At 43.4% G+C, this 12,514-nt stretch overlaps 1 protein-coding gene across 3 annotated transcripts in view; it reads left to right on the top strand.

The window, feature by feature from the left end:
• MAPRE1 (microtubule associated protein RP/EB family member 1) overlaps nucleotides 1-7,905 on the top strand; it is a 35,196-nt gene extending 27,291 nt beyond the window's left edge. For 2 of the 3 annotated variants that reach the window (XM_044297564.1, XM_044297565.1), the window contains exon 7: nucleotides 6,843-7,905. In XM_044297564.1, coding sequence (XP_044153499.1) covers nucleotides 6,843-6,899 — 57 coding nt within the window. In that variant the 3' untranslated portion in view covers nucleotides 6,900-7,905. Of the gene's footprint in view, nucleotides 1-2,973; nucleotides 3,821-6,842 lie in introns of those variants that run through there. The other variant, XM_044297566.1, reaches the window with a different exon arrangement.
• Nucleotides 7,906-12,514: the final 4,609 nt, after the last annotated feature.

The raw sequence follows: 12,514 nt of genomic DNA, 5'->3' as shown, positions 1-12,514 counted from the left end.
GTTCTCCTCCGCCATGCTTCACGGTGGGGTGTGATGGTGTGGGGGTGCTTTGCTGGTGACACTGTTGGGGATTTATTCAAAATTGAAGGCCTACTGAACCAGCATGGCTACCACAGCATCTTGCAGCGGCATGCTGTTCCATCCCGTTTGCGTTTTAGTTGGACCATCATTTATTTTTCAACAGGACAATGACCCCAAACACACCTCCAGGCTGTGTAAGGGCTATTTGACCATGAAGGAGAGTGATGGGTGCTGTGCCAGATGACCTGGCCTCCACAGCCATCAGACCTGAACCCAATTGAGATGGTTTGGGGTGAGCTGGACTGCAGAGTGAAGGCAAAAGGGCAAACAAGTGCTAAGCATCTCTGGGAACTCCTTCAAGACTGTTGGAAGACCATTTCAGGTGACTACCTCTTGAAGCTCATCAAGAGAATGCTGAGTGTGCAAAGCAGTAATCAAAGCAAAAGGTGGCTACATTGAAGAACCTAGAATGACATATTTTCAGTTTCACACTTTTTTTTTATGTATATAATTCCACATGTGTTAATTCATAGTTTTGATGCCTTCAGTGTGAATCTACAATTTTCATAGTCGTGAAAATAAAGAAAACTCTTTGAATGAGAAGGTGTCCAAACTTTTAGTCTGTACTGTATATTTCCTCATTTCCCTGGTTCTTTTCTGGCCCTTTGTTTTATTGCATGTAAACAATCTCTTGTAGCCACTCCCTTAGCAAAGCAGAGGGAGGGGCAGAGATGGTTTTTATTGCATGTAAACAAAGGGCCAGAAAAGAACCAGGGAAATGTGTGTAGAGATAGATATATAATTTTTTTTTTTCTTGATAAAACTTGCTTAGCTCAGTTATATATCAGATTTTCAGTGCTATAATATATATTTTTTTTTCTTCATAACTCGGACAACCCCTTTCAACCCCGGGCCTGTTTTCACCTTCCTGCCCAGGCCATTTTTTGCAAATCTGACATGTCACTTTGTGGTAACTTTTTAAAACTTTTTTGCTTATACAGGCCATTCTGAGATTGTTTTCTCGTCACATGTTGTACTTCATGACAGGTGGTAAAAAAAAAATACATATCCATAAAAAAATACCAAATTTACCAAAAATTTAGAAAAATTGGCAAATTAGAAGTATGGAAGCAAATCTTGAAAATTTTTTGAAAATTTCCAAAACCCACTTTTAGGACCAGTCCAGGTCTGAAGTCACTTTGTGAGGCTTACATAATAGAAACCACCCAAAAATGACCATTTTAGAAACTACACCCCTTAAGGTATACAAAACTGATTTTACAAACTGTTAACCCTTTAGGTGCTCCATAAGAATTGATGGAAAATGGAGATGAAATTTCAGGATTTCACTTTTTTGGCAGATTTTGCATTTTAATCCTTTTTTTTTTTTCTGTAGCAAAGCAAGGGTTAATGGCCAAATAAAACGGTTGCCCTGATTCTGTGGTTTTCAGAAACACCCCACATGTGATCGTAAACTGCTGTACAGGCACACAGCAAGGCGCAGAAGGAAGGGAATGCCATATGGTTCTTGGAAGGCAAATTTAGCTGAACTGGTTTTTGATGCCATGTCCCATTTGAAGACCCCCTGATGCACCCCTACAGTAGAAACTAAAAAAAAGTGACCATTTTGGAAACTACGGCATAAGGTGCCAGTTTTATTGGTACTAATTTGGGGTACATAGGATTTTTTTTTTTTTTTATTGCTCTATTACGTTTTTTGTGAGGCAGACATATTAAGTTTTACACAATAGCATTTTTGAAACCGAGATAATGTTATTTTAGTGTCTCATAGTCTGAGAGCCATAGCTTTTTTATTTTTTTGACCGATTTTTCTCTCAGGTAGGGTCTCATAATTTTTTTTTTTTTTTGCGCGGGATGAAGTGACAGTCTGGTACTATTTTGGGGGCATACGCCTTTTTGATCACTTGCTGTTGCAATTTTTGTGAAGTAATGTGACAAGCCTTTTTTTTTTTATTTTTTTTATTTTAGTGTTCACCCGAGTGGTTAGGTCATGTAATATTTTTATAGAACTGGTTGGTGGCTTTTTTTTTTTTGCGATTGTCTTAGGTAGGGGCTTATTTTTTGCGGGATGAAGTGTCTGTTTTATTGATACCATTTTGGGGGGCATACGCCTTTTTGATCGCTTGGTGTTGCACTTTTTGTGATGTAAGGTGACAAATGGCATTTTTACACTATATATAGATATATCTATATATATATATATATATATATATATATATATATATATATATATCTATCTATATCGGACAGGGTGGATCATGTAATATATTTATAGAGCCTGTCATTACGATCGCAGTGATACCGAATATGTGGGTTTTGTTTTTCCCCCTTTTTTTTTTTTTTTTTTTTACTTTATGACATTCAGTTTTGGGGGTCTGATCCCCTCTGCAATGCATTGCAATCCATCTGTATTGTAATGCATTGCCTGTTAGTGTATGACTGTGTCAGGTTGCCTAAGAGACCTAGCCCGAGGCTGAATCTCCTTGGCTCCCGTAGAAGGCAGTTCCTGATGCCGTGCAAGGCATTGGGCAGCCTCTGCACGGCATCGGGTCCCTGCCACAGCAGCGCGAGGACTCAATGCGATTGTTCACCTGACACAAACCTCTTCTATGTCGCGGTCAGCGTGCACCACGGCATAGAAGGGGTTAATTCGCAGGCATTGGCTTTTACAGCGATGCCGGCGGATACAGCAGGGGCCCAGCTACCACTGACGGCCGGGCCCCTGCAGTTATCGCACGCGCACCGCTCCGGTGTGCGCACGATTACTATGATGTACTATTACGTCAAATTGTGGGAACTCAGTGGTTCCCATGACGTAACAGTACGTCAAAGGTCGGGAAGGTGTTAAATAAGCTGCCAAATCGCACAAGATTGCTAAATCCCAGAGCCATGATGGATCGCTAATCTCGGGAACTTGTTTTGATTTTTCAGCCATGAAGATACAAATCTCATGTTTCAGGTCAAAAAAAGCATTTCAGCCCTTTGCCTCGACTCAGCTAGCGGACTTCACGGTGATAGACAACATCTTCATGTTCAGATTCAAGTTCAATGAGAAATTCTCTGAAAGTCCTGTGATTCAGTGCATGTGATCGTATGAAGTTTACATTTAATGACAACCTTCATAACATGTTCCAAGTTCAACTGCTTCCCACAAAGATTTTGTTGGTGAATTGTACACTGGAGCTCCAGTGGTGGAGAACCATTGGATTCATCACTTTTTGACGTACTCTAGCTACCAAACCACTGTGCCGTCCAACCATGCTTCTTGCACCATCTGTAGTCACTCCTATTAACTTGCTCCAGTCCAGGCCAAGCTCGTCAATAACTTCTGATACTTCTCTGAACAAATCTTCACCAGTGGTTGTTCCAGTCATGCTTTTCATCGCTGCCAGTTCTTCAATAACTTCAAATGTAGAGTTTCTACCACAAATGAACACAAGCAATTGAGCAGTGTCGCTTACGTCTGTAGACTCATCAGCAGCAATTGAAAACATGTCAAACTGGCTTTCTATGGTCTTCAGTTGCAGCATAAGATCGCCTCCTGAATCTTTCATTCATCTCGTGATTGTCATTCGTGACAGGCTGATTTATTTTCTTTTCTGTTTTTATTGAACATTTTTGTTAATCCATCAACTTCATGCAATTTGTCCACTTCTCGTAAAAATTTCTGCACACCATTTTCTACAGTTGGTGCTGCTCAAACCTTCCAAATTGAGTGGCAACACTTTTATTTTTTTGGAGCACCTTTAAAATTTAATAAAATAAATATTTTGCATTATATTGGAGTTCCATGGTATGTGAACTACTTATCAACAAATTAGGCCCCTATTTTGGTGTAGTTTCATATAGCGGCCACTAGATGGTGAATGGGGCACAACTTAAAATAGTGACCAGGCAGACTTGTATAGATTTGCTCCATATATGCAGCACAGACAACTTTGTTTGCATACCTCCAAACCCTCCCAGATCTGGCAGGACAGTTCCTGATTTTAGTGGCTGTCCTACTGCCCAGGAACGGCTGAACTATGCCCACTCTCATCTGTCTGTGCATAGACAGCCTGTAACGGTCAAGCAGGGAGATGTCCGCTCCACCGTTCAGCGTAGTTGCTCTCTCAGCTGCGTGATGCAGTCAAAATCCCACTGCTGGGCTGTGTAGGAGACACAGACCAGCAGCTGAATGTGTGACAGTATCCTGCTGCTGGGGAGCACAGTTCATCAAAGGAACTAGGTGATTATTTACTGATTTTATTTATTTTTTAAATTCCTGTGGAGGGGGCACATACCTTCACATAGCTAGTCTAAGGAGTGGGATGCGGGAAACTCCACAAATGACTTTGGGTGCAGCATTACAAGTTCTCTCTCATTATTCCTGAGGAGCAACCCAGACTGCCACACGGACTTGCTAAAATACACGTCCCACACCTCGCCTGTCACATCCCTCCACAGAACTCCTCCCTTCCTACTCGTCCTCACCTTCTCCGACATGCTCTGATGCCTGGCTGAGAGTCCAGGTGAGGTCTGTACCAACCGGTGTGGGGAGATGGGGGGAGATGGGGGGGGGTGTCTCCAGTCGCTGCTAAAATAATTGTACCGCAACACTGCAGAGGGCCAGGTGTGTCCTCCTTCGACTGAGCGCAAGCTCTTCCTCTGGTCACTGCGCAGGCTGAATTACTGTTAAGGGGGCGCACATGTGAACATTACTGTGAAGGGGGGGGGTGTGCGCACACGTGAACATTACTGTGAAAGGGGGCGGCGGGCACACGTGAACATTATTACTGTGAAAGGGGGGGGGGGGGGGGACATGCCTTCAGATAGCTAGTCTAAGGAGTGGGATGCAGGAAACTTTCCACAAATGACTTTGGGTGCAGCATTACAAGTTCTCTCTCCTAAGCTGGTGAGGAGCGCTTCCTGAGGAGCAACCCAGACTGCCCCATGAACTTACTAAAATACACTTCCCACCACTACTACACCTTGCCTGTCACATCCCTCCACAGAACTCCTGTTCCCTTACAACTTTGTCCTCACCGTCTCAGATGTGCGCTGATGCCTGACTGAGAGTCCAGATGGGGTCTCCAGTCGCTGCTGAAAATAATTGTACCGCAACACTGCAGCGGGCCAGGCGTGTCCTCCTACTGAGCGCAAGCTCTGCCTCTGGTCACTGCGCAGGACGAATGACTGTGAAGGGGGGCACACGTGACCATTATTACTGTGAAGGGGGGCACACGTGACCATTATTACTGTGAAGGGGGGCACACGTGACCATTATTACTGTGAAGGGGGGCACACGTGACCATTATTACTGTGAAGGGGGGCACACGTGACCATTATTACTGTGAAGGGGGGCACACGTGACCATTATTACTGTGAAGGGGGGCACACGTGACCATTATTACTGTGAAGGGGGGCACACGTGACCATTATTACTGTGAAGGGAACACACGTGAGATTTGTTGCTGTGAAGGGGGCACGTGACAATTACTACCAGTGTCACAATTCCAACCAAGACCAATGAACACCACTCATGTCATGGCCTTCCCAAACAACAAGGAGGGGTTCCCTTCTTACCCCTCAAAGCCATGTAATGCCGGAACCTGCCACTTGGACAACACTGGCTGTTCAAGATCCCAACTCTCCTCGCTAAGTGTACCAGCCACACTCACAGGGGCAGCCCTACTGAAACACTTCTCACTCCTTGGACCACTGTCGCCTGTGCCGCCATTTACAGCCCTTCCTTCCTCCGTACAGTCCGTTCACAAGGACCGACATAGCGCATGAACTCAGCACAAGCTCCGCCTCCCATCACTGCGCGGGCCGGATGTGGCCCACCACTGGAATCGATGGAAAAATAAGTTATGACTGAAAAGTAAAACGTTAAAAAAATAAAAAATCTAATTTTTAACTGTACTGAACCTGCAGAATAAAGTCAATGTGTTATTTATACCACATGGTGAACAAAGCCTAATGGTATAATTTGCTGTTTTCATAAAAATGTATTATGGCTTGATGTACTCCACACAGTTTGCACATGGCTGACTTCAGGGACTAGGGCAGCCTAAGCAGTATGTACGGCTCTGGATATGTGTCCAAACCTTTCCCAATGTCAAAAACAATTGCCTGTAAATAAAATAGTTTATAATGTTTAACTGAATTTTAATTTTGTAAGATGGTGAACGATGTTAGAGAGGGGCCCACTCCTAAAACTTGGGCACTAGACCCACCACGGCCCTGCAGGTGCATATTATCCATGTAATTGAGCACCGCTCCTTCTATGATGATGGAGATCCCTTTTGTCTATCTCCTTGTCATGGTTGCAGAGTAAAGGCCCCATTAGACCAAATGATATTCAGGCCAATTATCCGGAACAATTGTTCATAGGAGCGCTCGTTCCCAATAATTGGCTTTTATAGTCGATAAACCGAAGAACGAGCAAATGCCGTTTGTCAGCCGATTGGCAGATTGAAAGATGCATGCTTTATCAGTAGCACATCTCCTTGTGTAATCAGGGATGTGCTGCCAATCTGTAGAACTGAATGAGCGAGGGAACCACTCTGCTTGGCAATCTACCCTCTCAAATTTGCTTTGCATTGGCCTGTGTAGTAGGCCAGTGCAATGTGTTTATCATCCATCGGTGCTCGTCCTGCTTCAACATCGGCAAATGTAATGGGGTCCTTGCTTACAGAAAGGTCTTTAGATAAGACAGCCTCCTACAATCAGGTTGACGTAAAAAAAAAAACTATCAAAATGGTGTCCATGTGGGCAATTTACCTCTAATCTTCTGAGCACTTTCTTATCTCTTCCAGGATGGCTTTGTCATACCAGATGAAGGCGCACCCCCGGAGGACCAGGAAGAATATTAACGGCACTCTCGTACCATGCAGTCATTTCCAGAAAAACATTTTTTTTTTTTTGTTTCCCTCCCAAATCATGTGCTTAACTGTAAAATATCCCTTTTATTCTCAGAGGGCTGGCTCAGCGCCTCACTTTTTGAAAGTGTACTTTGCCAAAGTTTCACTCATTTTACAGTGGTTTAACCTTGGAGATGTCTCATTTTGTAGCAAAGAAGTATTGTTTTTTTTGAACATTTTTGAGGACTTGAGAAGGTTCATATGTTGCAGAAAAGAATGTTTTAAATTGATTGTCGCTAAATGAAACGTGGGGTTGGGCAAACGACAAAAACGTATTGAAAGTCTTGTATTCGTTGTAATGAGATTAAATCTAGTGAACAAGAGTTGAAAATGCCTTAAGAAGTTTACACGTGCTTTCATATCGAAGCCCAAGAAACTATAACCCTGGCGGCATGAGCGAGTTGCGTGCTCGTTGTGAAGCTGGTGTGCGTTCTTCTTAATCGTTTAAAGGCGTTTTCCTGGCTCCTCATATTGTTGACTGAGTGGAACAGGAAGCAGAGCTCTGTTCAAAGTGTGGTGGTCTTGTCCGGTTACTGCAGCTTGGCTCCCATTCATTTTGGTGACAGCTAAGCTGCAGTAACCCAGCACGGCCACTACGCTTTGAACGGAGCTGTGCTTCCTTTTCTATTCAAAGTGTCAGTGCCAGCTCCAGAGGCTGCAGAGAACAGCTGATCTGTGGGGGTGCAGGTGTCAGATCCTCACCAATCGGATATTAAGGACCTATCGTGAGGATAAGTTATCAGGAGCCTGGAAAACACCCTTTAATGCATGCAAAAGTATTGAGACAGCTCCCCCACCAATGTGCTGCTCTCAGATGCTGTGGGAAATGGATTTGTGCATCTGCCTCTACCTCTTGCATCCTATTGCTCTCTACTTTAGATGGCATTGTTGCATGAAGACCCCTTTGGCGGCCTCGAGGGTAACGGAAGTTTAAAAATAAATATATATATATCCAGGATTAAATGAGTTTGAAATTTTTACTGAGGCTTGGTGATAAATCTTTGAATTTTCTGAAGCCTTCTATAACTTTTTTTATTTTTATTATTAGAATGTCTAACTTTATTTTGCCAACATATTATTATTTAATAAGTCAATGTGTTGTATGTATCTGCTGTATCCTCCAGATCACTGGGTTGTTCACTCCGAGGAGAAAAAAATAGAATGGTTTGGTTATTGCTGTTTATGTTCTATTGGGTAACAAAAAAGTAACGTGTAATGCATGAAAAACAAAATAGAAAGATTTAAGCCCGTGCTGTCTTGGTAGCAAGCCATCACCGACATTGCAGTGCTACACTTTCTAAATCTCTCGTGGCCTTTTTTTTAAGACTCTTTAATTCTTAATCCCACCCTTTTTTTTTTTTTTTTTTTTTTTCAGACTTTAGTCCCAGTTTTTTTTTTGTGTTTTTTTTTGTGTTTTTTTTTTTTGTCCCACTCTGTTGGTTCTACTTTCTCAACAGTTTTCTACTTTTAAGTCATTTCTAAATAAAACTTCTGTATTTCAAGAGAGAACTCTCTCACACTTTGTGTCTTCATTTCTGAGCCTTGAAATTGGACTTTGAAGTGATTCTGTTGGCATCCCTCTATAAGGTTTTATTCAAATTTTTATATATTTTTTTTTTTTTTGTTTAAAAGGGAACGCCTTCCTTAGTGGTTCTCTGTCTTTTTTCGGCAGAGGAGTTTGGAGCATGTGTCTTCCTGGGGCCTTGAAGCAGGGAACAAATTTATAATGGAATTAAGCCAGGATCTACAGTAAATATTTTGAGTCTAGTAGGCCTTTTGGTGCTTAGTCTTCCTTTGTGTTAATAGTTGGGGTATATTTACTTTGCTTCTTCCTCTGTTTGGTTTGGATGGTGTAGACCCTGTGCCTCGTTTGAGGGCTACCTGTGAACCATGTTGCCTTGCACCCCCTTTTCATGTTTGTGCACCCCCTTTTCATGTTTGGATCCATTTCATTACTTTGTTTTAGCCTGCTTTCTCTGTGCTTAGTTTGGTCACTGACCCTGTGCCTCATCCGGCTTTTTGCTTCTGCCTCTGTTCCTGGTCTGTCTAGCTTCCTCTGCATCTTGCCCCATTGGCTTTTATCTAACAGCTGAGCTTCTGTACTTGGATGGTTTGGTGTATGTTTCTGTGTCTGCCATTGAGTTGCCTGATTTGCTGTTCCTGGCCCAGTGGTTTAGCATTCATGAACTCAGCTGGTATATTCCCTCTAGCAGAGTGTCAGATATATTTTTTTTATTTATTTTAGGGGGAAAGAAAATGTATATATATTTTTTGTATGAGTCTGGTGGAGGTAGCAGAGGTCCAGTTGGGGCTCCTAGTGTGGGGTGGTACAATAGGTAGTATGCAGAGTTTAGCAGAGGACAAGTATGTGAGGGCAGGTTCTAAGCTCCCAGTGTAGTCATAACAGGGGCAGGATCGCATTTAGGTTACTTTCACATGACATGAAAAACAGCTGTGTGATTGCTGCTTTTGTAATGGCCATCACATGGCTGTTTTTAGAAAAAATAGTTGGGGCTATCAAAAAATAAAACTTGTTTTCACGGCCAAACGTACCCCACTGAAATCAACGGGACAGTTTTTAACGGCGGTTAGGAGTGTACCCATCAAACAGCCGTTAAAAATAAATTAAATAAATCACTCGCCTCATCCACTTGCACGCAGACAGACGCTCCTGTCCTGATGCTGAAGGCCCTGTGCTCATGTGACGTTATCACGCTTGATTGCAGGTCCTTCAGGATCAAGAGAGGAGCGAATGAATTAGGCTGCAGATAATGATTATTTGAATAATCGATTAGTTGTCGATAATTTCATCGAAAAAACACCAAAATTACAAAAAAAGGGGGGTTTATATGATTTTACTTGAAAAATTATGTTCAAAGGCCATATTAAAACAAATTTAGGAGTTACATAATTCATTTTTGCATTACAATGTAAAAAAGACAAGTTCTGGGGGATCTGTGGATGGCGCTGTTATGGGGAGGGGATCTATGGATGACACATATAGCATACGATGCTATATAGTATGTGTCATCCACAGATCCCCTCCATGACAGTGCCATCCACAGATCTCCCAATACACCGGCCACATCAGTATTCAGACTATTCCTTGGCAGTAACTTTTACTTGATCTTTAAATCAGCTCTATGATCTTTATTACCTTACAAATACAATGAAGCTCCAGTAACAGGCAGAGCACTTACGTGATGCGCCTGCTCCGCCCACTTTATGAATGAAGCAGGTGCGTCACGTGAGTAAGTGACGTAACGCCGCCGCCCGCTCTAATGAAATTCATGGGTTTTTTTTTGTTTTTTTTTTAACAGCTATGAAAAATGGCCTTGAAAAACTGTATTTTGCATGGCCTTTTTCTGGTGTATTTATAAAGAGCTAGTATATGTTCCTAGTTGGAAGTCAGAAGATGAGCAATTCTGCACAAACTTGCACAGTACCTAAGGTTCATAATGCTTCTAGCTGGAGTCAAAAGGAGTTTGCACTATGGCCCATAATGTGATATCTATCTTGGATCCAAGCATCTGTTCTGCATCATAAGGCAGGACTGATGAAGCCCAGTTGACTGGAAAAAAGTAACATCTTTGTCATCAGGCACCTTGTGGTAATGGTCATGTTGTGTCAAGATAAATACTGTCTAAGAGGTTTTGGTAACTTTTTTTTCTTTTTTTTTTTTTTAAAGAAAAAGGATGAGGAATCCGTAAATTGGGATTTCATGCGTGTTTCGGCTCTGATGTCATTGGATTAAGGCAGGGCTTGACAAATTTCCTTGGAATCTAGGAGCCAGCTAAAAAAAAAAAGTTAGGAGCCATTTTTTTTTGTTTTTTAACCTTTATGAAGCCTTATTTTCAGCAACAAGAATATCACCTCTTAAATTAACAACATATAAAGAAGTCTAGAACCAATCAACATGGGCATTAAGAACATGTATAGTGGCAGTGTACAGACCCGCTCACACAGCGTTTTGGCCCCTTAGCGGCCAGAACCTGGGATCTTTCAATCCCTTCTCCTATTCACCCTAATAGAGCTCTATTAGGGTGAATAGGACTTCACACTCTCCCTGCTGCCCTGTGCATAGTACACACAGCAACAGAGAGATTACCATGGCAGCCAGGGCTTCAGTAGCATCCTGGCTGCCATGGTAACTGATCGGAGCCCCAGAATTATTATTATTTAAGCGCCATACATATGAGAAGAGGTATACATACATAATACAGACAATTGCATTAATCATAAACAAGACGAGTTACAAACTGGTACAGAAGGAGAGAGGCCCCTGCCTGTGAGGGCTTACAATCTACATGGTATTACACTGCTGGGGCTCCGATCAGAAGCTGCCACTGCCACCAATGAAGAGGAGCGGAGGGGACGCTGTGGCCACTGCCACCAATGAGAAGGGAAGGGGACCCTGTGGCCACTGCCACCAATTATTTAAATACTGGGGGGGTTGAGAGGGGTGGCCGCACTGTGCCACCAATGATAATTAACCCTTAATACAGGAGGTGGGTACTGGCTGCAGATCAGTGGCAGTTAACCCCCTCAGGTGCCGCACCTGAGGGGTTAACTGCCGCTGATCACAGCTCCCTGTCGGGGCAGAGTGACGGCTATGTGATTCTGCTGCCGGCACCCGCCTTCTGTATTATGTGTTAAAGACAACCTTATATGGGTCCAGAATTTAAGTAGCAAGCTACCCAGAGCGGTGCCCAGAGATGTCCCAGCACTTACTATAATTCCTGGGCGCCGCTCCGTTCGCCCCATTACTGTCTCCTGCTCCATATGCTAAGGTAATTACTATCGGAGCAATGGGGAGGAGAAATCAGCTTCTCTCCTGGGCGTGCCTTCTCCCTGCACTGCGATTGGACAGCGCTACAGCCAGGGTTAAGGAACGCCCACATGATGCGGACCCACTGCGTCCTACCTACCCCCTCCGCTCCCCCGATTCCACCCCGCTCTCCACCTGTGGGTCACACCGCCTGGTCTGAGCCACGAGCAGCATCTAGTGAGGGGGCGAGGCGGATCCAGGTAAGTCCTTCCCTGCCAGACTGTCTGAGAAGTCCACGTAGAGGTGGCGGAGTGCCGGGAGTGCCCCAGATTACAGGGGGGGGGGGGGGGGGTCAGCCATGTGAGGGCAAATACCCAGGCTGGACAGGGCTTGACAAATTTCCTTGGAATCTAGGAGCCAGCTAAAAAAGTTAGGAGCCATTTTTTATTTTTTTTTTTACCTTTTATAAAGCCTTATTTTCAGCGACAAAAATATCACCTCTTAAATGAACATATAAAGAAGTCTAGAACCAAACAACATGGGCATTAACAACATATACAGTGGCAGTGTACAGAACTGCACACACATAGACAGCGGCAGCGTACAGAATCGCATACACATATACAGCGGCAGTGTACAGAATCGCACACACATATACAGCGGCAGCGTACAGAACCGCACACACATACAGCGGCAGTGTACAGAGTAGAGTTGTTGCGATACCAAATTTTTGATTCGATACCACAAAAAAGTATTGAGATATTTGATACCACGCAAAAAAAAACAACGTGCATTCCGC

The sequence above is a fragment of the Bufo gargarizans genome, chromosome 6, assembly GCF_014858855.1.
Source record: "Bufo gargarizans isolate SCDJY-AF-19 chromosome 6, ASM1485885v1, whole genome shotgun sequence".
In the NCBI taxonomy this organism is placed as follows: Eukaryota; Metazoa; Chordata; class Amphibia; order Anura; family Bufonidae; genus Bufo; species Bufo gargarizans.
Note: the sequence above shows the minus strand (reverse complement) of the source record. Positions and strands in the feature narration are given on the sequence as shown.